This window comes from Apostichopus japonicus, chromosome 18 (assembly GCF_037975245.1).
Source record: "Apostichopus japonicus isolate 1M-3 chromosome 18, ASM3797524v1, whole genome shotgun sequence".
In the NCBI taxonomy this organism is placed as follows: Eukaryota; Metazoa; Echinodermata; class Holothuroidea; order Aspidochirotida; family Stichopodidae; genus Apostichopus; species Apostichopus japonicus.
Window position 1 is genome coordinate 2,992,501 of NC_092578.1, and position 25,925 is coordinate 3,018,425.

Sequence of the window (25,925 nt, forward strand, 5' to 3'; positions counted from 1 at the left end):
CAGTGATGCGCTGTGCTTCTATATATATATAAAACCTCGCGTGGACCGCAAGCTCAGAGAAATATGCATGTACAAATACCAATGTACTAAAACGTTATGTGCCGAAATAGGCCTTCAAAAGGCTCCAAATCACGCCTTTCATCAAAGCGGTTAAAACTTGTCCTGATTTGTACGTTTCCGAGAGTTGGGTTATTACAAATCAGGAGCAGTGGTACCGAGAGCCACTTTGGTGCCCCTGTGTAAAATATGTCACCGGGTTTCCACTTTTGAAAGTCTTCACTGTTTGTCGTACTTAATGAAAATGGGAATATATTTTATCCTTATTTCATGTATCTGCAGGCCTCCTATTGACCCCGTCCTCGGGGTTTTATACTCTTGACTCCCCCTTACCCCCCCCCACCCCACTCTCTTTCTCTTTTGTCAGATATGGTCAGGGGCAAATCAATTGGGGTATGCCGGGTGCAGTAATGGGAACATAAACAATAAACAACTTACTCTTCCTAAGACTGGTCTTCCGATTCGGTCTTCGTTAACTACCCCATCTGACGCAAATAACAATACAAAAAGTCTTTTTAAGAATGAAAATAGGAACAGCATTAATTTTGATATGTTGTAAAACTTTAATAATCACTACTAGCAGTCGAAGTCATGTTTCCATGCCATTTATTGTAATAGTTTTATCATTTTTATGGTTTCGATGATAATCGTAACGTAAGTCATGCAGACGGATGAGTGTGGGTGCGGGTGCGCGTGTGAGGGTGTGTGTGACGCATTGCTTGTAAATACGATATCTCAAGAAGAGAAGCTTGGACCAATATCATATTTGGTGAGTAGGTGTACCACATTAAGTAGAAAAACCTAATTGTTTAAAGAAGAGGTCAAAGTTTATTTGGGGTCACCAGGGTCCAAATTGTAAAAACCTTGTCAACACGATATCTCAAGAAAGGAAGATTGGACCAATATCATATTTAGTATGTAGTTGTGACACGTTCAGTACAAGAAGCATATTATTATTTTATATATATATATATATATATATATATATATATATATATATATATATATATATATATATATATATATAATATATATATATATATATATATATATATATATATATATATATATATATATATATATATATATATATATATATATATATATATATATATATATATATATATATATATATTCAGTTCTTTAACATTAACATTAAATATCAGTTTCAAAGTTTGAAAGCATTTAACATAAGCTGTCGTACATTTTGCTTTTCAATTTTATTGAATTAAAACAACCTTCTGAGATGATTTTGATAATTGCGGTAAATCTCGTGATCCTGTTCGATACGAAAATCCAAGAGGCTGACTTTAGTGTTTCATGTCAGACATAGAAGTAAAGAAAGAAAATCCTTTCCCATTTGCTTTAGTCATTTGGTGAAAACTGATTTAGAAATGTGTGTGGCCGAACAAATGATGATATTGATATCGAATTCACATATTATTTGCTGATTCATATTCACTCTATAGATTTGGGGGGGGGGGGGGATTAAAGCATCAAAAAGAAAGGAATTTCAAAAATGTTTGGAGGGTATCTTTAATGCGATTTCTTGCCTGTTTATGTTGTACATTAATAGACGTAGGTATTATTGCTGACAAAAATATTAACGTTAAGCCAGTGGCGAGGTTAGTCGGCGTATGGATCATTCGATCAGTCGGGCATTTTTGCATTCGAACTGTCTTGAAAGAATAACACCACTCCTACAGGCCCAGTACGCCCTTCCATAAAGCCCCATATACTAGTACCTAACTCAATCGGGTGGCCATTCAGAATATGTTACCCCCTCCCCCTCCCCCTTAACCCTCCATCCGCCACCTTTGAAATCCTGCGCATGCGCCACTGCGGTAAGCTATACAGGGAAGCATTATAAATATCAAAATTGACTTGGATGGCTAAGGCAATTGTCTGGGATGGCCCAGTACCGCCAATATACGTTATACTGTTCGGCCTTACTTTAATCTCTCTAATGTGGAATTACTGTGTAGTTTTAATACGGTGTACGCGTGAAGTCCAAACTAACTCCGCCATTTAGTAGGAAGTACTCCAAGCTATGAGGAAGGAAATATTTGACCAAAGTAAATTCCATATTCCGTATAACTAAAATAAACTATCCGTACTGAAAGTGATTTGAAAGCTTTTAACTTAATGAAGGCGTTTGATTTAGTGTAAAAAATATAAGAGACGCTAAGCTTAAAGGTATGGTAAGGACATATTCCGCATGATGCCGGAAGGCGACGGGTTTGATTAACTGAAGAAAAAAAAATCAAACCTACTATACAAGGCGGTAAATCCCAAAGAATGAGAATTCATTCTTTGTGATTGTCCAAGATTATCACTTCTTTCGAGGAGTGACTTTCACTCTTATCAAAGAGTGGCTTTTTACCCAAATACAGCTCTAAACCAGAGGGTATACTTTTACTCTATTTTTTGGAGCTAACTGTGTATGATTCCACACTAATGAAGCAGTATAATTCGTGGACACTCTATATATAAGAATATCTTGATTTGTCACTCTTGGTATTGTGTTGTTTGTTACTATACTATATGCAGTTTATTGACAGTACGGTTACAGATATTATAAATGTTATTTCACATGTTAATTCACATGTTATACAAAACAAGTACCGTAATGATTCGAATTTTTAAACAGCTACTGAAATACAAAATAAAATCATCATTTTTTCACCAAATTTAAGAATTATAATTCTATATTCAGAAATCTCTCACATCAGGGGGATAATAATTACTGAACGTGTTAAATTGACTATATACTTGTACCGTGTTGAATTTTTTTTTTCGCAGTTATACAAAATAAAAACTCGATATTTTCTGCATCGTCATATTTGTGTAATCACTAAGATGCATGATCGCAGTTTGCCAACAGAAAGATCGTGTGTAGAACTAAAATGAAACAAAACACCACAATTTATCTTCCAAACATAATTGTCCTGTTGTCATTCCAGCTGTAAAGACTCCCCCAGACCGCGTTGTTGCCTAGTAACAAGGTTGTAAACAAAAAAACTAATAATACCATAAAAGCAACAAGTTACTGTTGCTAACATTAACTCAATTAATGTCCTTTGAAGCAACTGATGGCGTCATAACGCTGGAAACGGAGAAATCAACGTATGGTACAGTTTGCAACGTTCTATCTATCAACTTCAGTTTTGAATACGATATGATATTTATATAATATATAGTTAAATCTTGTATGTAGTAAAGATAACCAAATAAAACATCAAATAAAATAAGACATTTCAAATAACGGTCATTCATTTTCAAGTGTTGTTTAAGCATTTCACTGGTGCGAATTCAAAACATTTTCATTCACTAAAACATATAATTTGGCTAATTTAATATAAATAAATAATAAATAAATAAATAAGAAAACAGCAGGGTCAGCGAGTGTTCCAGACCTTCTGAATAGTATTCATCCTACTAAAAATATGCAGCGCGAGATGTACTTTATTTTACCCCTCAACTTGATGTGTTGAACGAGAAACACATATACTTCACTGGATTCTCCATATTTCGTGAGCTGGACACTTTTCATAACAGTATACTATATCCACGCTTTATAACAAAATTGAGGAAAAATCCAAACTTTATAAATATTTATCATTATATTATCATTATTAGCAATGAAAATAACTTCTTTTTTTCGAGATAATAACCTGCATTGAATAGGCCTAGCCTTTAAAGCTCATTCAGATGCAAGTTGGGTAATTTTTTTTTTATAGTTTTAACGTCTTTTTTTTCCAAAATAAATGTTGTCTTTTCGAGAAAGTAACCGCCATTGTATATAGCCTTAATATACGTACGTACGAATGGAATTTAATCAATACACGATTCAAAAGAAAAACCAAACGGTTGTAAAAATCAAAGACTGGACCGGCCTAGCGGAGGGTTTGAAAATCGAAAAGCACTTGTGGAGTCTTTGAGCAATGCTAAATGTCATCAGTATATCGAAATATGAAAGAAAGTTAGTAAATGATCACTCAAACATGAAACGTCAACTTCTGTTTCCGACTGCCAATCTTATCTGAGTTGATATCACCCCCCCCCCCCCCCGCCCCACCGAGACCTTTAATGGCCTCATTGATCTCCCCTTCAATTGCAGTGACTACTTGGTAGACGTAGTAAAGGAAAATACTTTAGCATTCTAAATAAAAATCGGGCAAAATAGGCCGCTTAAATACTGATGGCCTATATTCACGATTGTTTCAAATTATCGATAAAACTCACCTTTCCTTTTGACGTTTTCAAGCTCTTTGTGAAGACTTTGCGAATTAGCATGCGTAGCATGAAAGTTTCCAGATGGAGAAATAGTGATAAAGAAAATGAGAGAGAAAACCGACAGGGCTCCGAAAATTTTGAAAACTGTCTCAAGGTTTCGACCGTATAACCTCATCATGTTGCCCTATTTCGCTGACTTCTCGTGTATGTACCGTTCCGATCAAAATATTTACGTACACATGCATGCATGCATACGGCGAATTTTATATTAATTTCTTTCATACAAAGAATTCTTCGGCATAGACTACTGTGTAGTCTGTGGATCGATGAAGTAAGTCGTTGCTGTGCCGTCTATACAGCCAGGGAAGCATATGCGAACGGTTTGTTCTTCGTCTCAATACTTACGCAGGGTATATCCTGTATACAGGTGGTATTACCTAATACCACTGCACTAAACGAACCTAGCAGATATAGAATGCCTCCATCACAGGGGAGTTTGAGGTCACGGCTGTTGCGAACACAGAAAACCGGTCATGACCCCCGCCACCCCCCTAAATCATAATAATAAAAAATACGACATATCGCAACAAGGGTGAAAGGTTTTATATCTCCATGGTTTTATATACAGTTCGATAATTTATTTCAGACATGGAAACATGTTAGCTCCAAACATGATCGTGTCTAAAATAGTTGTCAGATGCTGTCATTCCGGTCCAATTTACTACTGAACAGCGCCCTCGTCTATATATGAGACTAGAGCCAGGCACGTTGCGAGGAATTTGCCAAGGGAGGGGCGAAGCCTGTAGGCAAAGTATCTAAGCTTAGCGCCACCATGAGTTGGCGCGAAACGAACAAGAAAATTTTGGCCGAAAATGCCTCCTAAATCGCAGTGGAAATGGCACTTCCCAGGCCTTGTAAGTTGCATCTAAGCACTAACTATTTTGAAATTACTAGCGATATCATAATTTTTGTTTACAAAATATGCTCAAGGGGGCGGGGAGGGGGGGGGGAGGTGGCTACGTGCCTGACTAGAATTAGTACTAGTATAAACTGTTATCGAGGCTCCCATGCATGTGAGGCATTCTGTTTGAATTTGCTAGTGGTGAGTTAACAAATATATATTATCATAGTTTGCAGGTTAAATCGACCTTAAAATGAAATTTTAAAGTATATATATGTATATTATTTATTTATTTTAATCTTGGTATTTTGCTGTGCCATTTCGAGGCTTAAATTCTATAACAGAAAATTAATTAAATGAGAAGAGAGAGAGGGAGCAAACATCATTTTGACACATTTTTTTGTTGACGATTTTCATGTCATTTATACTGATGCATGAAAGTACTTCCATTATGTTTTACTTATTATGTCAATTTTAACAGAAAACATCTGAAGCAGTATGACATCACGATATGTGTTATTTTTTCTTCCTCTCAATGCTTCATGCTTCAATGATTTATTTGTTACATAGATGAGTTGTTCTATCCGACGATATTTGTGGAACAACCGAAATAATCCTGCTATCTAGAGTTAGGATAGTAATGCATTGATCAATCAATCAAATGAAAACTCTTGAACATTTGTTGTGAAAACTCATTTATTTATTTATTACTTTATTGCAGTATTGTCATTTACAGCTTAAAACTTGATTCCTTTTTACAAGTTGCAGAAAATTTCACTTTCAATATTATATTAGTGTTAAGTGACGTGTTTATATAGCTTCTATCCACGTTATAAATGTATTTATCGACAGTCTTAGCTCACGCAGTGTCGTAGAATGTTTTGATGACGTCATGTTTATCTATTGATCGGGTGTCAAGGTCGATGTATCCCTACAAGGGGAAGATAAAGAAAAAATGGTTACCAAAACTTTTTTAACTTTACAAACTGTCGCTTAACTTCTTACTATCCCGCCAAAAACGGTCTATACAGCAATTACCAGGTGGAGTAGAGTGAGGAAAGCACAGGGAGAGAGGTGGGGGGTGGGGTTGAGGTGGGGTCAAGGGGTAATCTCTTTTGTGTCACATGGTCTCGTCATTGTGTTGAGCCTTTCTATATTCGCCGCAGAACATATATACGTAGCCTTTGGACCAAATTAATCACGTATTAAGTCATTAAATTAATAAGAGAGGCTATGAAAATGATTAACTATGTATTCTAATATGATTAAAATTCCTCAAAATTACAACCTACTTTTTTAAAACATATTTCACTTACGGTTTTGACATAATTATATATGATATACATCCACATCTAATCGAGAAACTTGTCTTTCAAATATTGCTGACATTGCAGAAAGCTAATCGTTCACTTCATTTTCGTATCATCAAGCCAAGCTTTTATTATTTAAATGTTGATCCCCCCACCCTACCCCCTACTCAACCCCACCCAACCCCCTTGAAACGATAGATCCAAACATGGATTCTGTAGGCTAACATACCTTTCGTCACTCTCACTTCCATCTTCCGTTATATTTCCTAGTTTTTCCATGCTGATGGATCTTAGACGTTTCTCAGCCGTTTCGGACATTCGTCTTCTCATTTTAGGGTAGTCTTTTAGTACTTGCAAGAGAAATATCATATATTAATTGCTTTTAATGTGTATATATGTATATCATATGTCCAATTGAAACAATAATTCACTTCACCTACGTAACAACTTAAATAAGACACAAACCCTTCCATCATCATTGCCTGTGTGATAGAGATAACTGTCATGTAGAACTCCCCCCCCCCGGCCCACCTCATCCCAGCCAGCTGGAGACACAAACCCAATCATTTATCATCAATCTGTTTGATAAAGATAAATGTTATGAAAGACCCCCCCCCCCCTCCCCGGCCCACCTCATCACATCCAGCTAGAGACACAAACCCAATCATCATCAGTCTGTTCGATTGAGATAAATGTTATGAAAGAAGCCCTCCCCACCCCCTCCCCCCTCCGGCCCCTCATCCCAGCCAGCTAGAGACACAAACCCAATCATTGTCATCAGTCTGTTTGATTGAGATAAATGTTATGAAGAACTGCCCTAAATAGCTTAGAAAAATCTTACTCCATTTGGGAGTTACCACATATATCATGATCCTTCCACACAAAACAAGATGGAAGACTTTATCAAGGTCTAATTATGACATCATCGAGCCGTATGTGTTTCAAATCATTACATTTCTTCTTCATATATTGCAATGTATATTTTCTCTAATGGAAGCGGATTTGGCCGAAATGTTGAATCTAACATATTGAAGCTATGAGCATAACCAAATAATGACATTGGTTTCTGCATTGTCAACAATTTTAACATTTCCATCTTGAAATTATGAAAAGAAAAACTAAGAAGGAAGTATGAAAGGTTCACAGATTCAAGTGGCAATATATAAGACATCACAGATTAACAAAATGGCCGCTCTCAGACACGACTTCGAAACCATAGGATATCTTCCAAACGGAACAACATATTTTTCAAAAGCTGTTTTGGGGCCTCGGCGGAGTTTTTCACCACAAAAAACATATAACATATATAAGCTCAAGGATGATGGGTGGGTTTGTATGTGCTGAGAACTACAAAGGATATTCCAGTGACCGAATTTCGAATATTATTTTTTTCTTTCCTCTATATTGTATTTACATACTTGTGCACTGATGGAATTAGAATTTCAACAAATTGTGAAATTTCTGGGTACTTCGACTATTCATTTCGAAATTTCGACGCTGTATTTTCCGATATTTAGAGATGTTGAATCTGAAGGGAAAAAATCCACTTTTGATATCTTAACATACTTTAAAAAAAAGTCATTTTGGAGTTTAATGAAATTGTTGTTTTTATGAGGAATTTCTACAAATTAGTCAAACTTGAAAGATACTCATTTCCTATTTTATTTCTACTTTTCTCACATTACACAACAATTTCTCAATTAGCAAAGATTCTATCAAAGTGTCATGACAAGATGGCTGAGTTTATTGAGAGAAAAATAAATGCTCGAAACAAAAGCTACCATGACTTCTGAAAGCATGTATGCGACATTTAAAGACGACAGTATAATGTTCCAAAATATGCTAGAAAAATCAGCTAATGGTCACTGATGCCGCCCAAATCTACTTGTAGTATAAAGATACCCTCAAAGCATGTGTTGCCCCAAACTGAGATTTTTGTTTTATCTAATTGAACACTCCCCACCGAGTCTGTACTAAATTAGGTATATAGTGAGAGTACAAACCAAACTCAAGAAAGTAGTTTTGAAAACGTGAGGTAATTTTCTTTTTTATCTTTTTTCGTTTAGCTATTTTAGCAGGCTACAATGAGTGTGGTGATACTGATGAAATTAACATTCTACCTTAACAACTCCCTGTGTATATGATGGTTTGAAGTTTTGTTTGACATTTGGAATTTTAATTCGATCAATCTTTGTGAGGGAAAAGTGCCTCGTCATAATTATTGGTTTATATAATACGCATTAGTCCCTCAAAATGAACTTAAGACTGTCAAACCTTATAGAGGTTTGGGCATCATGTTTGCAATGGAAAGTACAATGCGACCCAAAGCAAGGAACAATTTAGCGTCGGTCCGAAAACTAAGGTGGCAGCCCCCAGCTGTGGGTCGCTAAAAACAAACAAAAAGCTCAGTGGGTCGCGGTATTTTTGCCAGACGTCTGCAAGTGTATCTACAGTTTTCGAAGCTTGCCGACGTCCATATAGGCCAAGCTAACGTTCTTTCATTCTGAGCACATGTAGTCTACAGGGTGGGGGTCTGGTGGGTCGTGGCTCAGTTCTCAAGGAAGCTCTTGGGTCGTGGGCCTATTAGAGCTTGTAGGGGGATGGTCTGTTAGGTCGTGGCTCAGTCCTCAATGAAGCTCCTGGGTCGTGGGCCTATAAAAGCTTGCAGGGTGGGGGTCTGATGGGTCGTGGCTCATTCCTCAGGGAAGCTCCTGGGTCGTGGGTCTATAAGAGCTTGCAGGTTGAGGGTCTGGAGGGTCTGGAGGGTCGTGGCTCATTCCTCAAGGAAGCTCCTGGGTCGTGGGCCTATAAGAGCTTGCAGGGTGGGGGTGGTCGTGGCTCATTCCTCAATGAAGCTCGTGGGTCGTGGGCCTATAAGAGCTTGCGGAGGGCTACTGTAAAGCATCAAGTGCACGAAATGCGTCTCAAATTTACCAGTCTCGATTTGATTTGATTTTTTATTTACCTGTGTTGAAATCTTCTCTGCTTAGTCTATACGTGTCACAAATTGTTGAAGCAACCACGTCAGCTACTCGTCGTTCGTCAGAGCTGAGAAGAGAAATTTCTGGCAATAAAAAGAAGAAAAAGAAGAACAATTAGAGGGGGAAAAAAGGGATTTCGTAATTTTTGCCTTACATGTTGTGAGTAGTCATGAAATATATTTGCACTAAAAAATTATGACTTTACTTGAAAATCTTTGTTAGTTTTATTAACAGAAATAAAAAATAAAAAAGGAAAATACGATGTAAATACGATAAATAAAGCCAAACCCATCTTGTTGTTGAGATAAACTCATTTTATATTTAATTCCTAATAAAATGATTCAATATCAAAATATAGGTGAATATTCTAAATATGAGTTGATCACACAAAGAAATACGCATGTAACTTGAGTCAGGCGGCTGCCCTTTACGAGGGCTCATTTGCGTAATGTAAGACAGCTATAGGACATGTATTGTACGTCATTCTACGTCATATAAAGATCTAAAAGAGTAATAAACTCTATATGAAATATCAAATTTAACAAAAGAAGGAAAAGGGGATAGCTTTTACTTCCGTCCTAATGAAAGGAATTTGAGAGGTAACATTTCTTGACTGAAATAAACAAGAACTTTATTAACGAAGAGAATAAAGATGTTATATGTTTTTATTAAACTTAAAGAAAGTTTTTTTTACCTCCAAAATGATCACCATCACATAGTGTATTGACAATTCTTCCATTGACTTGAATGACCACGCTACCGTGCTCGATAAAGTACATGGAGTTACCACGACTACCAGCTTTAATGATGACGTCATCTTTCAGGTAAACTTCAAAATGCAGTTTTTCTAATACGTCATCGACAAATTCTGGTTCCCCTTGACTAAAGAAATCGACTTTGCTGAGCAAGGATCGAAGGTGATGCTGAAGTATTGCCTGAAGATATAATCAAGGAAACAATAATACTAATAGTAGCAACAGTAGTAGTAGTAGTAGTAATATAATGACACTGAAGAATTCAATGTACTTTTGAGCTAACTTCAACTTGAATCTTTCGTGAAGGTAACACAACACGTACAATTTGTATACCCTTAAAAGGCGACACAAATCCAAACATCATCATTGGTCTTTGCGATACAGCTAACTGTGATGAAACAACTTGAAATTTACAAAAAAATGAAAATCTTGATGTCTTCTTTTCATCTTGTAAATTTCACAGGTTTATTTAAAAAAAAATTTTACACACAAGTTTTGGGTAAATTGGATTGTGCAGGAGATATGACCGTGCTTCTACTTCAAAGGTATCGTTGTCTCGTTGCGCTTCTCGGCCTTTTGGCTAAGATCATGTGTAGCATCTGTTCCCTTTCGAGGGGAATGGTGATGCACACCCGACGATGATCACATAAGTCACAGTCCCGATGCAAGGGGACTGTGGTTGAGAGCGGATCAGTCGTTCGGTAGTTTGGTAGTTTGGTTTTCGTGCCAAGGTTCTTTCCTGGGCGACTTTTTCTTACAAATAAATTACATTTATATAGCGCTTAATACAGCGTTTCAAAAGCGCTTTACCAAGTAGGAAAGAGACAAAGGAAACCAAGGAAATAAAGAAACTAGGAATCAAACAGAAATATTTTAAGTTGTCTCTTGAAAATACAAAGGGAAGGAGAGTCACGAACGCTCCAAAGAGAAGGCGCAGCGACAGAAAAGGCACGATCGCCATAACGAGTGCGGGTACGTGGACCAGGAGTTAATTGCAAATGCGCATGATAGGAAGAGCAAAGCGTAACTGTAGGTGACCCACGCAAAATGAATTGTTATATGTTATGTAAAATCCCCCTCCTCGGCCACACAGACAAGCCATGAACAAAGTTCTTTTCTGCTTTCCCCCCCCCCCCTTCTCTTTAGAGTAGAGTCCTAAGGGAAGGGGTCATTTATGTTAATATGGGGCTCATCCCGGCAGGAGTACCATATTGTTCATAATTAATGCTTTAGAGAAATTCCTTATATTCTCACCCGCAAGTCTCTCCCAATACCCCCCCCACCCCCACCACCCCACCACCCCTCAGCTGCCCACCAGTATCAACGAGGCTGGTCGGTAAGAGTGTTTACATATAAGACCCTTTGAGACAAAAAAATAAATAAATAATCAACAGAAATCAAAAAGAGAAAGATAATTTATTTCTTCGGAATCTAGCTCCCACTCATAAATGCATTCAATTCCTTTCAGGATGACATATTCTAATTGTTAAGTTGTTTATTGCTTTGTGAAATATACTAACATATTTCCGGACGAAGTGAAACATAATCTGTAGACTCTTTCAAAAAGGTCAATTGGGAATTTCTTTAGTCGTTTCCTTCGCTCTCTCTCTCTCTCCATTTTTTTTTTAATTTTTTTTTTATTTCCTACTTTTTTCTTCTTGTTGTATCTTTTCCGTTCCAAGTATTTTCGAGAGCGACAAAACGTCACCTAGTAATAGCACATTTTTTTTCAAGATGCAAATAACTTATTCGAAGCGTTGAATTCAAATGTCTGCTTTCGCAAGTTCTTGTTTTTATTATTATTAGTTAGCGGGAATTGGATGCGGGCTGATGAGAAGGCAAATCCGTGAAACATTTTGTAAGTAGCAAGGTAGAGACGATTAACATTACGTCCTTTTACAGTAAATTTTAGTTAATTTTGGTAACTTTTGTTACGAGTTTGGAGGCCATACCAATGTATTTCATTATCTGGACTATTTTTATTTCAAATAAAGAATAAGACGATTTTTTTTTTAAATTTTCATTTTTTGATTTTGTTTACATTTTGATTAATACTGATATCATAAAGTTGTCTGAATGACAACGAAGTGATAGCAGCAACTGAACAGAAACAAGAAATAATTTTTCAAAAACCCTTCATGAACATTTCTGGTCGAATGTGTTAATGTGACCATATAAATGATATCGCATTTCGAGTAAAACCAGGTAAGTTTGTTAAAATTATCTTCCAAACGCAAAAGACGGTCGTCGTGCGAACAGGACAGTACTGTAGAGGGCATGATTGAAACGGTACAGAAGTAATGTTTTATAACTTTCAGCCTATAAATAGAATCATTGATTTCGGTAGGTCCATCGAATGAGCTCGAGTCCTCCATGTAAAGGAAAGCTTCGTTCGTTCGTTCGTTCGTTCGTTCGTTCGTTCGTTCGTTCGTTCGTTCGTTCGTTCGTTCGTTCGTTCGTTCGTTCGTTCGTTCGTTCGTTCGTTCGTTCGTTCGTTCGTTCGTTCGTTCGTTCGTTCTTTCGTTCGTTCGTTCGTTCGTTCGTTCGTTCGTTCGTTCGTTCGTTCGTCATACATTCATTTAATGAATGTTCATTCATTAAAATTCATTTATTCAATCGTTCATTCATTCGTCTGTTCGTTATTTCATTCATTCATTCGTTCGTACGTTATTTCATTCATTCATTCGTTCGTTCATTCGTTTGGTCTTTCGTTCAATCGATCATTCATTCATTCATTCGTCCGTTCGTTATTTCATTCATTCATTCGTCCGTTATTTCATTCATTCATTCGTCCGTCCGTTATTTCATTCATTCATTCGTCCGTCCGTCCGTTATTTCATTCATTCATTCATTTATTCGTTCGCTCATTATTTCATTCATTCAATCGTTCATTCATTCATCCGTTCGTTAATTCTTCCATGCATTCGTTCGCTCATTCCAGCGTTCATTCACTCATTCGTTCATTCAATTGTTCGTTCGTGATTTTGGTCGCTCATTCACCCATTCATACATTCATCCGTAAATTCATTCATTCATTTTAATTTGGCTGTAAAGTCAACATGGATGGATTAAGGGCATAGTCGGAATCTTTGCAGTGATTCTAGCAACCTTATCTGTTTATTTATATTCATTCCTTCAACCATCAATCCACTCATCCATTCACTAATTTATCCATTCCTTCATATTGTGCTTTGAACTCAGCCTTTAAAGATGCTGATTGTCTCCAGTCTCATAATCATATTCAACGTCAACGGAATTCCATAAGATTCACAATTGATTCTTCAGCAAAACGAGAATAAAAAGAACTCGGTTGATCGTGGAATGACTCATGTTCCCCATCGACCCATACCCCCCCCCCCCCTCGAAAGAAAAGAAAAAGCTAAAGAAAGAAAAAAAAAAAGAAGCATGAGGCTATTTAAGTAATAATGTGTCTCTTCTCTTTTGTCTTCACCTGACCAGCCTCCTGTAGAGTTTGGACAGGTGAGTGTACATTACCTTCACTGAAAGCAAAAATGTTGAGTATATCCTCGAACCAAGAAAAAAAAAACATAGTGATTGCATTTTCTGAAATCTCTGGATTTCTTCAAACATAAATGTCTTTCATACGAAGTAACCAGAGTCTGTGAATCTCTGTAAGAGCAAACCGCGACTGCTTCGGATCGGTAATTAAATACATTTTACGAACGCTTCAACTAAATTAATAGTTCCTTTTCACAACTCTTTTTTTTTCAGTCCAAATTTACGAGGGGGTCTGTTCCTTGACGGAGTTATATTGTTAGGCTGTGCAGATACGACTGCCATATATGATCTTCACGTTTATACCCGTTGTGTCTTGTTGGGAAGAAATCGATCTTACGGTATTGCTATGCCCTATTTTCGCTCTTGATTAACACCATCTAAAAGTGCAGTTCAGCGATTGAATAGAAAAAAGACATTGATCTACATGCGGGGTGTTAATGTATATATACCGTATATGTACGGGTATGTATATCATGGTACGGTAGCATGCAGTTATATACGGTTTGGGGTACTTCGAGGTGACCAAAAAGATAAATAGCACAACCCTCTTTCCCCAACCCTCCTTCCCCACCCCTCCTTCCTCACCCTTCCCTCCCCATTCCTCCTTACCCATCCCTAACGAAAGCAAACACATACACACAGCAAACTTAAACATGTACATCTGAACAACCTTATCTCATATTCAAGCTCTTTTCGTCTAACCGTAAGTTAAGCTTCCGTTTATAGGGTATCTGCTTTATCGGGTAACCGTAACATACCCTTCTCAGGAGCCTGATTACACGTTTAACCGTGGCTTACCTTCCTGAGGGATGTGATTACTCGTTTAACCGTAAGTTACCCTCGTGATGGGAGGTGATTAAATAATCGCTTTACTATAACTTACCCTCCTCAGGTAGTGTGATTGCTCGGTTAACCGTATAAGTTACCCTCGTGATGGGATGTGATTACATAATCCCTTTACCATAACTTTCCCTCCTCGGGAGATGTGATATCTCGGTTAACCGTAAGTTACCCTCATGATGGGATGTGATTAAATAGTCGCTTGACCATAACTTACCCTCCTCAGGGGGTGTGATTGCTCGGTTAACCGTCATGATGGGATGTGATTAAATAATCGCTTGACCATAACTTACCCTCCTCGGGGGGGGGGGTGGGAGTGTGGTTGCTCGGTTAACCGTAAGTTACCATTGTGATGGGACGTGAGTAAATAATCGCTTTACTATAACTTACCCTCCTCAGGGGGTGTGATTGCTCGGTTAAGATGGTCTCTTCATCGAATAGCTTCCGTTGATACCTGTGATCGTAGTATTCGAGTACCCGACGCTGAATCTTTAAGGGTATCCGCCGGTATCGCATATATTCCTTCACCTGGTTGATCTAAGATATAGGACGGGAAACCAATGAAACTAAACTATCTTCCGCAAAAAAGAAGAAGAAAATAAATGTAAAATTAACTAGTTTTTGCTTGCTTGGGTTGTTGTTTTGTTTTCTTTAAATTACAGTTTCAATGTAAAATATGTAACTTTGTATGGGCCAACGAGTCCCTAATCAATTGTCCTCACCGACCCTCCTGACCCCCTTCCCCCTAATCGAAGTTTACATGATGATTAATGTTTACCTGAAAATTCAAAAGGGACATATCCAAAGACTACCATACAGTCTTATCTCAAAACTTACTGTTGATATATGCATGTATATGGCCAACATATTAAACTTCAAAATCTTGTAATTGTATAAAGCTCTTAACTTCGATTGAAATGTTGGTTGTCAATTTTTTGCTGACGTCACTACAAAACAGTTTGCCGTAGGCGAGACGTGAATATGTGACATAAAAGAACCTCAAATGACTGCACTGCCTTACTAGCGACCGACATTTTCGTCAAGTCTTTCGAATGGAACCGGAAAACGAGATTGCTCTACGGAATACCACGAATGCATGGTAACGTGTTTTCTGTTAACTCTATTGCATGTTTGACCCCGATAGTCATGTAGGTACCTACAAAGTGAGAGCGCATATGAGCGCCGTGACAGGCTCAGACGACATTCATTCATCATGGATTAATAATTTCTATAGAGAATAAATCTGAGTCTGAATAAATGGAAATTGTCATGTTCAAAGTTTAAAACAACGAGAGAGACAACTTTAATTTAAAGTCAAGTGATATTTTATTCATAAGTTATAATAACGACAACTCTCGACATTATAGCTGAGGATATATAGCCTAACAGTAACTTTCCTCTATACTATAAACACTCAGATTGGGGTAAATCGAGATCGTCCTGTTCCATAGAGAAATAACTTCAAATTCAAATGATACCAAGTCTTGGCTATATAACACCTATAATGAAAACAATACTTCTCATATCAGTTTATGTAAGGTTAATATGAAAGAAGCATCATTGCTTTACTTTTCATTTTTTTTTTAAATCTAAACTTTGGTTTATTGAACTCCATAGATTGATAACACATGAGTACTGTAACCCATACGAAACCCTATGCAGCCCTCGCACGATACGCGATCCAACGACTTACATCAAATCTTCTTTCTACGTTGATAATTTAGATTACTATAAGTGACAGGGCGTGTCATTTTCAAGGAGAGAGTGTTCCCCCTGCAGACGTTAAATATTTTTCCACTTAAAAACTTTGAAACATTAGATTTGGATGCATCTTTGATATCTTTATACCTTTTCATTGTATAGTCGTCCAGATGCGTCTACAGAGAGTAAAAGCGTAGACATGTTACCGATGAAAAGTGCGTAGAATGATGCCCCCAACACTATACTGAAGGTGGTTGTCCATAGATCGCTTAAGTTTGCTGGAGGAAATCTACCGTAGCCGATACTCAACATGTGGCACATCGACTTAAAGAAAGACCACGAGTATTGCTCCCATTTTGAAGCATTCTGACGAGTAAAGCAAAGAAACAAGTCAATAATAAGTTCATTGATTTCATTTGAATTTTTATACTTGACTTATCGCATTGTTTATTTCTTTATTTTTTAATTTGGTTGATATTTTTTCTCATTTGACACGAAAATTGATCACCAAGCTACTTTTTTTTTCATTATAACATTTGAATGTAGTTACCATAAGTAACTTACATTAGTATTTTAAGCAAGTGTTTTAATGATATGTCGTCACATGTGGAACTTGTGTATATTTGACCGTCATATTGAGTTTGCGCACTAAGTGATCCAAGCTGACTCGAAGTAACATGTTATGAATCGCCGTTAATAACTCATTTTCCGTAACCGAAGAAAGTTCGACAAGGCAATCGTGGCAATATGATCCCTATACAGGTATCGGTGTACTGACTTAAAAACTACATATATTTTACCGCTAAAGGCTTCCGTCATATTTTCAATTACTATAGTTTATTTTAATCACAAAACTTACTTTCAGCCCATTTATCATGACCCAACAATCTTCTGGAAAGTCTTGGTAGAAAGGAATAAGAAACTGTATACAGCCGTTCCAATGTGAAATTAAGAGAACGATCAACACAAGATGAACGATGCGAATTACAGCTCCTTCAACATTTAAAATCTGTCAAAAGGGTGGGGGGGGGGTGGAAGAGAGAGGAGAGAAAAATAAGTGTTAAGAAACTGTTAAGCTAGGTCTGACCTATCGATCCTAGCAGGATTTTCTTCAGAGGTGAGAAATCGGGAGATAGTTAATATAAAATATACTTCCTCTTTGCTTTGTAAGAAGCAATTACATTATTCTTTCGTAGATCAGCCTACACACGGGGTTTTTCTTCTTTGTGAATGTATAGCTCGAACTTATTTCTTTTAGACACTATAGGGTATGTTCAAGCCTACTTGTATATGGCAATCATCGAATTGTATACTTTTTTGTGTGTAAATGAATGTATGTATGTAATTTAAGATCCTCCTGCAAGCACGAACCCGCGAATAAGCCATCATTGGCTTATCAAAACTGCAAGCTGCCCGAAATCAGTCTCTTAGATTCATATTTAACTCTGTAACTGGACGACATACATTAATCTTGGAGTGACTCGAACTCGGGACCTTATGATTGAAAGGCACCGGCGTTAACCACTGAGCTAACACTCCTTAAATTTAAAAAAAATGAACTTCCTCACGGGAAAGACCTATAGTTGTGAAATACTCGACAAGCAAAACGGCATTGTTTAACGATCAGCATAAAATCCTGCAGTAGCGAAAGTCAACCTAAAGTGTGTGTTTGAAAGTACTTACCTCTTCCAGCCTAGACACATAGCGCATAAGTCTGGTTAAACGTAGTAGGCGTAATAAGCTGATGACCTTGGCAAGTCTAAAATTGAACAGAATATTACAAAACCAAATAATTTCTTGCCTTAATCTTTGTTCAATTTGAACAACCCACTCCAAGTGATCTGTAAGAATTCAGTTTATTTAAAGTGGGGGACCGGGGGGGGGTGTAGCGGAGGGAAGGGGTTGGCGTCGTAATTAGCATATTAAACAGGCTGGTGCCTGCGACAACAATCCCCCTTTATACGTGACCCAACGATAACTACTTTATTAATGTAGAAATGTTTAGTGATATGAACGTGCGTGCTACAAACCAGGAGTGGGTAAAAAATTGATTGTGTCGGACCACAGAGATTTTTGTTTAACCAATTTACGTACCGCAACGCTCAACAATGTATACATACTCCCGTGACAAAAATGCGAGATATTCCATGCTTCAGTTCTACATGCGCAGATTCAAAATGTTTTGGTGATTATATCCTAACACAAATAGTGACTATAGGGATCTAAAGACAACTTGCTCCCCTAAGTATACATATTTCATGTTTTTATTGCCATTGATGCAGCATTAAGAAGGTTGTAAAACCTCGCGAGCCGCAGAAAAGTGACTCGCGGGCCGCAATTTTGCTCAATTTCGTGGTACAGACTCACCGAAGTACTCTGAAAGCTTTGGCAGTTGCGTCCAATGTGTTTTCTCCGTTGACAAAGAAGTAAATATAGTCCAGCGGAAATGAGGACAATAGGTCCAAAATAAACCAACCCTTTGCGTAATGGAGGACAATGTTCGATCTATCGAGAACAACCTGCCGGATGAAAATAAGAGCAAAGCAGAACAAGAAGAAGATGATGAAGAAGAAGAAGAAGAAGAAGGAGAAGAGGGAGAAGAAAGAAAAATTGTCTCTCTCAGTCTTGTGGTTACAAAGTGAGATGAGACTGTCACTATTTTACGTCGAAGTGTACTCCTAGCCTACTTTGCATATTACAATCAGGACCGCTGAAGTCGTTATTATCAATAACTGATGAGGCAACTGCCTGATGATAACTGAGATTTTTCGGACAATATGTGTTTTGTAAGACAGTGGTGTTGATATGAACGTCTAACCAAGGGAGGGGAGGGGGGGGGGGGGCAATGACATAACCGGACCCTCTGTTTTGAAGTTTTTCTAAACACTATTATGAGAATGTAGATAACATTTTCCCCCGGGATCACTAATTATCCCTTGGTCTCGAGGCTGTATATCCCGCCCTTTCATGCCCGCTCTCGTCAGGGATGTTAATGAAAAACACTGCGAAATTTGAGTAAATCTGCTGAAAAATGGACTTGTGGTTATGAATGTAAAACAACTTACATGCAACCACAAGCAGTTATTGATATTTCTAATACGAAAAATTCGTTTTTTTTTCCTTAACGAAAATAAAAATAGAACGGAAAGAAAATATTTTGTGTTTACCTGATCATGAGTTGCAATTAAGTAACCAGTGAAGAAATTGAGGATAATATCTATGATAAAGAATGCATCAAAGACGCAATTGACGGCTGCAAACCACGGAACGAATTGGTCACTGAAAAAGGCAATGTTGATGGGGACGAGTAAGAGAGTTACAGCCATGAGGAACACCATGAGTAGGTCCCAGTACCACCTACGAAAGTAGCCAAAAAAAGAAGAAAAAAAGAGAGAGCACAGTTGCAATGTTTTCAAAGAATTCCTCTCAGTTTATATTTCAAAGTTATACTTATTATGATCTGAACCATTATATCGAACAAAACAATCATAATGTATGTGAGCCACATTGCAAATATACTAGATCTTCCTGTTATGAGTATTTATTAATATTAATTTATTAATCGTATTATAGCTAAAGTACCTTTAATTGGTCAGAATTAAAAGATGTTGAATTAAAGACAAGATCTAACGTGACACACATTTGATCAAATGTAATTTCTGTAATAAAATGATATAAAACTAGCTAAATTGTTTACTTTATTCAAGGTAAACATTTCAAGCAAGAAATCATTTCACAAAGAAAAAGAGAAACAATATGACTGCTATGAATGCATTTATAAAACATACATTGTGCTATCCTCTCAGGATGGACCATATGCCAATTATTATATCACAATATTGGGTATTTTCTCGACAAAAATATAAGAAATTAATTCTTTTAGCATGTGCATGGTAATAAAATTAATTTATAATTTATTCTTTAGCTTTTATCAATAATTGACCTTTAAAAATTTACCCCACGTGTGGTAAGAAGTTCTTTTCACAAAACATAAGAATATTAATTACTTCAGATAACTGCATATCAGAGTAATATATTAATTTGCTTTTTTCCTTGTTTTTGTTTGTTTTTAATCAATAAATGACCCATATACAGATGATCTAACATACTGCGAGGGATCATCTAGACAAAGCATTAGAAATTCATTCCTTAACAACATGCATAGTCACATTAATAACTTAGTTTACCTATACGTTTTTTGCTTTCAAAAAAAGATGGATCATATTCAAATTATATCAATTACTGGAAGGGATCATCTAGACAAAACATTGGAAATTTATTCCTCAATAATATGCATGGTCACATTAATAACTTAGTTTACCTATATACGTTGTTTTGCTTTCAACAAAAGATGGATCGTATTTAAATAATATCAATTACTATAAGGGATCCCCCTCGACAAAACATTAGAAGTTCATTCCTCACTGATCTGCATGTTTTCATTAATGGATTAATTTACCGTTATGTTGTTTTGTTTTGTCAGTAGATGGACCATACACAAATAATATCATATGCTGTAAGTAAAACCTCGACAAAACAGTAGAAATTTATTCATTTCTCTTTTAGCTAATCCCGTGGATTAAATTTTAAAAGAAAATAACAGCAAAGTTCAATGCATTAATTACTTAGAAAAAAGAAGGATCGATATGCTTAAAATAAAGAAATAGGCCCTATAGAACTTCACAGGTACAGATGAAAAAGGAAAAAAATAATTACATAGCTGGTAAAATCATATCAATAAATTTAAAAACAAATGGTGATTGTAAAAATGATCCTTTACATTCCTGTGTCATTTACTTTTATGATATTCTGTTTTCGATAGTAGACGAATCATATACAAATGATATCACATATATATACTGTAAGGGATCTTCTCGACAAAAACCTTGGAATTTCATTCTTCACTTAGCTGCATGATCATATTAACAAATTGATTTAAGGCGTCATGCTGCCTTTCTTGCATCATAGATGACCCATTTCAATCTCACTGATAGAGTAACAGAATTTGCCTTTCTACAAAGGTCAGTGTCAGTTTACACAATTTTTGCAACACAAGATAACATTAAAGAGAGCACATGGCAGTAAGGAAAGTTTCACTGACCATTCAATCACTTTTCGTGTATGTTTAAGGGAGATTCATGACCGTGTTTAGCTTTTACAGGATTACAATAGATGATGAGTTAGATGATTAATAGCTTCAATCGATGTTTTATAGGTCATCTTCAACTTACCAAATTAAATCAAAGCTGATGGAAAAGAAGCTTTTTTTTCTTTTCTTTTCTTCTCCTTTTCCTTTTTCTTTCTTTTGATCAGCAATAACCACTCTCAATGAATCAGTTGCTAAGACTAATATCAATATCCAAATGGAGTGGTATTTATCTATTTATCAAACGATGCAAATTTGTCTGTAGACTTATGTTTATATTAAAATACATTACGTCATTGCCAGCAAAAAATATGAAGTATACAACAATGTAAACAAAAGCAATGATTGTAAGTGAGAATTTAGTGAAATGAAGAAAAGTGACTGAAACTATGTACACCGGTAGACCGAGTAATATTTATCTGTGGTCTTCCCTGACAAAACAAGCATGCCATCTTAACATGTAACTAATGTCTCGTCCTGTATGATCTATACGGAAACCAAAATACTCATCTATCACACTTTAACCACTTTCTGATCGAAATGTTGTCAAATGTTGACAAATGTTGCCATTAGTTAGAAAACCGTAATGAAACGTATATTACTTTTTGGTGTAATAATTTGTTATTAACTCTATGCTTTACTGGTTAATATTTTCGTGTATTTGAAAAAAAAAGGAAATAAACCATGTCAATTCAGAGACTACTAAATCCTCAGTAGAAATGATTTACCCTAAACCACTAGATAGTATTAAATGAGAAAGTGGAAGAAGCAAACTCCACACAGTAATGTCCATAGGGACCTATAATGCACTCGATACACACAGAGAACACAGTAACTACTCTAACTCTTACAGTTTTGTACCAAAGTTAGAACTGGATCGGTGCTCAGTATAGCATGTGCTATTAGGCTTACAGTAAGAACTGATGATATGTGTAATCCCAACAAATCCAGTTTGATGCATTTGTTTGGATTATACACATCCTCAGTTCTTACTGTAAGCCTATAGCACATGCTACCGATTAACCATATTTATTAGAACGATTCAGTTTTTACTGTGGTACAAAAACTTTAAGATTTACAGTAGCTTCTGTTCTAGAGCTGATTTTAGACCGTATTGAGTTTGACTAAATTTTATGTTTTTATTGAAGTATTTTTTAAATTTTTACCCAATATTATTATAGTGTCCCCCTCCCCGTTCTCATTGATCAACGATTCACTCTGTTATATATAACTTAACTTCCCTCTCCGTTTCCCAATACCTCCCCAACCCCCTCCCCTATTCCGAATCTTTGACAGAGATTCGTGGGGTCGACATTTAACAGGTTTGGCATAAAGAAGAGAATATGAAATGTATTATAGTGATCAAACTTATAGCTCATTCTATGCAGACACATACACTTTCTACCTGTGTGTGTGTGTCTGTGCGTTTGTTTTTCTATCTGACCGAGGAATTGGACAAAAGAATTCCAGGTCCTCGGTTGTGATTTCTAAAGAATCACCATGTCCTCGGAAGAATTATATTGTATGGGGTATTGTTAAGGTACGTGGATTTGAACAATGGAAAATACAATGGGGTCCTCGGTCTGAATGCAAAACAAACATGTTTGTGTGTATGTGTGTGTTTATGCGTGTATGTTTTCTTCAATACGAGTTAGTAATGTTTCCAGTATAGATTTGTATACTCTATACACTATATGAACTCCACATCTATCATTAAATGTCGTATACATATCTCGACAAGCCATATTAAATTTGTGACGTCACCAACAAAACCGCTGAAATCATCATATTGAAAATCTTCCCATAGGTATATAATAATCATCCATAATAACAGCATATTCGTCACTAAAATGATGTATTCATTGGAGATAGCATACACCGCACGGTTAATGATTTAATTCTTCAGTTTAAATTTACCACGATGCTATAAAATGTAGTAACTTTTGTTAAATGAAGTTGTTCTTATACCCCATTCTATAATGTTTCCCATTTCGTGTGTCTGTTGTTTCTTCTTCTTATTATTCTAAGTTGTTATTCGCTGACCACGTACCCCATTAATGATCCCCTATTATTGATGGACTGTAAACATGACTGTGTACTGAAGACACACTCTAAGAAATATTACGCACATCCATTATTCTGCCTTTCGTCCACGAGAGATTCCATTTAAACTTGTGACGTCAGCACAAAGTCATTAGATTCGACACCTGTCTGCGATATACGCTGGTCATGATATATCATAGCATCATCGCAAATCTCAAACAAAATACTTTACATGGTCTATATATAGATTGAAAACACGCCATGATATATATGTAGTTATGATCAAAACAAATGCTAAATGGCACTGATATAACACTCGACATATACATTTAGTTTATCAGGAGGTCGGCTTACCCTTCTCCATCAGCCTATTGTTCATGAATATGCACGATAAATGATTGTTTTGCATATTGTTTCTTAAGTTTTCTTCATGTTGATTATGCATGCATAGCCTACACCTTAAGTTTATCAACTGCAGTTAACGTAATAACATGTTAATATAAGATTTTCTGTATAACAGGATGTATTAGGTTAATCTGCATAATTAGTTTATAAATATGCACGTAAATAATGTTTTGCTTTCTTATTTTTAAATCAATATTTCTTAAAAGTGATTAAACCTGAATGCATAGATACAAGTTTTATTAATCAACAATAGGAAAAGTAACATTTTTGGTAATTAATTATATACTCTCATAATTTCAAAGGTTTAGAATTCACTTGTTGAATTAATTAATGTGACCGGTAGGATTAAATTCACTCTTATCAATCAGTGATTTCATGTCAATTAACGTGAAATTACTGTGAAATTCATACCCATAATAACACATGTTTTTCTAAACATCTTCGTATACTAGTTTTTCCACCACAGAAATATCTCGCCGCCTTTTCATAAACACCGGGTCGGTATATGGAATTGTTTAGTAGACAGAACATCAAAAGATGCTAATTCCATAACTTCCCTAAGTCCAAATTTAAATCCCATTTACTTAGAGATTACTCTTCCTAGGTGGTCATGACTTTTCTTTGTTTCATTTGTTTTAGTTTTGTTCATTATCTATTGCTTTTTGTCAAGAGGGACTTGCTCGAATAAGCTAAATGCTTCCTCAGTCCCCTTCCACCACCTTGTAAAAATGTTGTACTGTTGTATATTTGCACCTCAAACTCAATCTATAGTGAGTGGTTTTCACTCTATAAAAGCTAAATCAGTTAGAATTAACTGTAAGGAGAAGATTGGTATCCACTCTACGAAGTAGTCAAGATTCTGAAAACTCTCAAATATAGTGAATTGTCACTCTTTGGAATTAAGATTGTAATGCGGACGATATTTTGGGAGTGCAGGAAATATAGTAAGTTCAAAAGAGGTATAATTGTAGAGATAAAGAATTAACAATGTTTAGGTTACTTCTAAAATTCGAAACTGCTAAAAACATGCGTGTTTCTTTTTTCTATTTAGGAGAACATTGAAAACACTTTCCCTAAAGCGTAAGGTCTCTTCGTTCCGTTCATCATTCGTTATTCAAAACTGTGACGAATCTGTTTCTCTTGCTGTTATTTAATTGAAAATAAATTACGTTTTTAACAAATTCGTTTAGCATTAACGTTCAAACTGTTTTGCTTCGGGCATTATTTTGGTGGAATTAAAACGAAAGCTTACTATATGATGATTGGACACAAGTGATGTTGCAGACGTAAATTAATCTATGGTGGGACATTTGGCGCAAAATGAGATCATAATTCCCCGAAGGGTGGTAAACGGTTAATTAACGATAACATGCAATGGCGGTATATATATATATATATATTATATATATATATTACTCAGAGTTTCACGCGTTTGAGCGATCATCAGACAACTCGCTCTGTCCACAAAATCGCTCTGTCCACCGGACATAGAGCACTCTGCGCCAAGTTAGACGCCAACCAACCAAAGGCATATTTATAATGCACTCATCACAATTTCAAATACATTACATAAATTAACAAAATTCCTTGTTAGACTAAAATATTTTCCAAGTCCACCGTATACATATTTGAACAAGCAAGCAAAAGAACCAAGACAATGGCTATTTTTGAAATATACAGAGAAAAGGCTAATTATTTTTATTTACATGTATTTCTATTATTTGACTACCGTAGTCAAAATGATGATCTTGGGTTTCACTGACATATGGTAGGAATATGAACGGAGACATTTAGACACTTGATGTATTAAAGAGAGTGAAATTAATCTTTCTTTGACAGGAGATCATATTACCATGATTACTTCTAAACAACTGTATAGACGTAACGGCATATGACAGGAGAGAGAGAGAGAATTTAAAGGTTCTTTTTCCACTAGGTTTCTTGTTACACCGAGCGGTCTAATTAAAAGCAGCAATTAGAACCAAACTGGCCATACACTGACCGACTAAACGCGACCCGACTACTCAACTG

General features: G+C 36.2%; 2 protein-coding genes across 3 annotated transcripts in view; both read right to left on the bottom strand.

The window, feature by feature from the left end:
* The window catches only part of LOC139958765 (uronyl 2-sulfotransferase-like), a 15,851-nt gene extending 10,995 nt beyond the window's left edge, over window positions 1–4,856 (bottom strand). The window contains exons 1-2 of one of the 2 annotated variants that reach the window (XM_071956094.1): window positions 4,303–4,856; window positions 496–542 (exon numbers count right to left, since the gene is read on the bottom strand). In XM_071956094.1, coding sequence (XP_071812195.1) covers window positions 496–542; window positions 4,303–4,471 — 216 coding nt within the window. In that variant the 5' untranslated portion in view covers window positions 4,472–4,856. The remainder of the gene's footprint in view (window positions 1–495; window positions 543–4,302) is intronic. The other variant, XM_071956095.1, reaches the window with a different exon arrangement.
* A 1,031-nt stretch (window positions 4,857–5,887) lies between these two features.
* LOC139958764 (potassium/sodium hyperpolarization-activated cyclic nucleotide-gated channel 4-like) overlaps window positions 5,888–25,925 on the bottom strand; it is a 30,129-nt gene continuing 10,091 nt past the window's right edge. Inside the window, exons 3-12 of the mRNA XM_071956093.1 lie at window positions 19,468–19,657; window positions 18,668–18,819; window positions 17,984–18,059; window positions 17,160–17,309; window positions 16,448–16,666; window positions 14,990–15,136; window positions 10,180–10,420; window positions 9,470–9,568; window positions 6,734–6,854; window positions 5,888–6,125 (exon numbers count right to left, since the gene is read on the bottom strand). Coding sequence (XP_071812194.1) covers window positions 6,095–6,125; window positions 6,734–6,854; window positions 9,470–9,568; window positions 10,180–10,420; window positions 14,990–15,136; window positions 16,448–16,666; window positions 17,160–17,309; window positions 17,984–18,059; window positions 18,668–18,819; window positions 19,468–19,657 — 1,426 coding nt within the window. The 3' untranslated portion in view covers window positions 5,888–6,094. The remainder of the gene's footprint in view (window positions 6,126–6,733; window positions 6,855–9,469; window positions 9,569–10,179; window positions 10,421–14,989; window positions 15,137–16,447; window positions 16,667–17,159; window positions 17,310–17,983; window positions 18,060–18,667; window positions 18,820–19,467; window positions 19,658–25,925) is intronic.